Source organism: Spinacia oleracea, chromosome 1, assembly GCF_020520425.1.
Source record: "Spinacia oleracea cultivar Varoflay chromosome 1, BTI_SOV_V1, whole genome shotgun sequence".
NCBI classification, from domain to species: Eukaryota; Viridiplantae; Streptophyta; class Magnoliopsida; order Caryophyllales; family Amaranthaceae; genus Spinacia; species Spinacia oleracea.
Genome location: NC_079487.1, coordinates 34,945,874 through 34,948,647, shown reverse-complemented (window position 1 = coordinate 34,948,647; position 2,774 = coordinate 34,945,874). Strand labels below are relative to the sequence as shown.

General features: G+C 41.5%; 1 protein-coding gene across 1 annotated transcript; it reads right to left on the bottom strand.

Annotated features, from left to right (window-relative positions):
• Positions 1-1,012: 1,012 nt before the first annotated feature.
• Positions 1,013-2,182, bottom strand: LOC110778428 (uncharacterized). The gene has a single exon (XM_021982986.1). It carries the CDS (start codon positions 2,180-2,182, stop codon positions 1,013-1,015), a length of 1,170 nt encoding a protein of 389 aa, XP_021838678.1.
• Positions 2,183-2,774: the final 592 nt, after the last annotated feature.

The following is a 2,774-nucleotide window of genomic DNA, read 5'->3' as shown; positions in this document are numbered from 1 at the left end:
GCTACATATCGTATTAAAAATGAACAAAGACTAGTAATACTATGTCTCACATGCTTTGGCAATATCCCACGAATTGCAATGGGTAAGAAAGTTTTCATCATGACATGACAATCGTGAGATTTCATACTTGTCGACTTCAACTCGCCATTTAAAGACACAAATCTTTTCATGTTCGATGAGTACCCCGAGGGAGCCTTAATGCCATACAAGCACTCACAAAATAACCGCTTTTCTAATTTGGACAATGTGTAACAAGCCGGATGCAAGTAATGGGTTTTCTTCTTCCCTTTGTCGTTGCCCTTTTCTTTGCCTTTGCCTTTGCCTTTGCCTTTTCCTTTTGTCTTGGCACCCCCTGTTTCTATTTCCTTCGTTCCATTTTTTCCCGAAGTCTGAGGCCACAGCTCTGGACGAAGCCCCGGCCCTTACTTTTAAAGTACTCTCGCACTCCCTTGGTATCCTTTGTCTTACCCGGAATATTCATAAGTCTCCCAAGAATTGCTTCACAAACATTTTTCTCGATATGCATGACGTCAAGACAATGCCTAACCGGTAGATCTTTCCAATATGTAAGTTTCTAGAACACAGACTCTTTTTTCCATAATCCAGTTGTACCCTTGTCTTTCACTGACTTGCCGAAGACCGTTTCAACACCCTTGACCCGCTCATAAACTTCCTTACAAGTCAACGCTTTACGGGCGACATCCATCTAAATATTCCCATCGAATGCTGTCTTCATCTTACGATAGGGATGATCACGTCTAAGAAACCTTCGCGTTCGCAAGAACACATATTTGTGACATTCAGAAATATATTTGGATTGTGTATCCTCTTCACAAGTCGGGCATGCTTTCATTCCTTTGTTCTTGTAGCCGTATAAGTTACCATAAGCAGGGAAGTCATTGATGGTGCAGAAAAGCATTGCACGCAATCTAAACGTCTCATTTGCATGTGCATCAAATACGAAAACCCCTTCATCCCACATCTTTCTCAAATCATCAACGAGAGGTTCAAGTTAGACATCTATGTCGTTTCCCGGTTGTTTAGGCCCCGATATAAGAAGCGACAACATGATGTACTTGCGTTTCATACACAACCAATGAGGTAAATTATATATGACTAAAAGTACTGGCCATGTACTATGTTGGGAGCTAAGAGTGCCAAATGGATTCATCCGATCCGTACATAACCCAAGCCTCAAATTCCGAGGTTCCTTACCAAAAGTGTCATGAAGCTTGTCAATAGTCTTCCACTGGGGAGAATCAGCAGGATGCCTAAGCAAACCATCTCTCTTCCTTCGATCAGGATCTGCATGCCACCTCAAATTCCTTGCATCTTTTTTTATCGAAAACAAGCGCTTGAATCTCGGTATTATGGGAAGATACCACAACACCTTAGCTGGGTACACATTCTTACCCTCGCTTACCCCTTTGCGTTTGTAACGCGACACTCCGCACCGTGGACACATATCCAAATTCATATACTGCTTATGATATAGCAGACAATCGTTTGGACAAGCATGTATCTTCTTGTACTCTAAACCAAAGGGACACATGAGCTTCTTGGCATAATAGTTCGACCTGGGAAGTTCATTGCCAGCCGGTAACATATCACTTAGCGCCACCAACAACTCAGTGAAACTAATGTCAGTCCAGCCTCCGCTTGTCTTGATATTGTAGAGTGTGCAAACAGCGGAAAGCTTGCTATACTTTGTACAACCAGGATACAATGGCGTTTCAGCCGCCTTAGACAAGCACTCAAAAACACGATCGCGAACTTCATCCTCGACCTCGTGCAACATGTCCTCGACACGATCATTATCATCATCAATATTATTTTCAACGTCATCGTCATCCTCATCCTCAAAACAATCGGCTTCCCCTTCCGCATAGATAGCTTCTTCTTGTTCATGCACAACATTCTTACTAGAATTACTTACGTACACTCCACTCTCACCATGATAAACCCATACATGGTAATTAGGTCTAAACCCACGCATAAATACATGATCTCTAATCACCAAAACATTATTGACCGTGTTCACATTCTCACAATCGGCACAAGGACAATAAAACTCTTTGACCCCCGTACTAGCTTGATGTTGTAAAGCACTCATACAGAACTCCGAAACCCCATGCATGAAATCCTTTTTATCACGTCTACCATACATCCAACTACGATCCATCTCCGGGAACTTCTAAACAAACCAAAACACCCGTTTAATTGGCATAGAAAAGAAAAAACTCTACCACTTTAGCATATGCATACAGAAGTTGATTTATCGAATGAATGCATGCTTCCAAAGGTCCTTATCACTCCAACCTAACCCATCCTTGAACGTCTAACCCCACTAGTGAATGCATGTCAACTATTCAATTCTAAGGAAAATCCGGCAGCATTTCCCTACTGTTCACCAAGTACACGATGTAGGTAAGTTATTACCTACATATGTACCCAGAGAACAAAATAGGGAAACGACGAGCCAGTATATTCCTTAGAATAAAAAAGAAGACATACATTCACTTCCTAAGTGAGATTAGACGTCCAAGAACAGTCCCAAACCGGGGACTATTCAAGACTTACTCCTAACGAGTAAGTCTTGAACGGGTATCTAGGCATATGATGATGATGCATTTACTTCTAGACAATAATGTAAACAATAAACATATATACATAAATGCTCGAAAATAAAGTGTAAAGGGGGAAAACTCACCTAAAAAACAATCGACAATTGAATTTTCTACTGAACAGGGTGGGGAAGCGTCTAGCCTGCACAT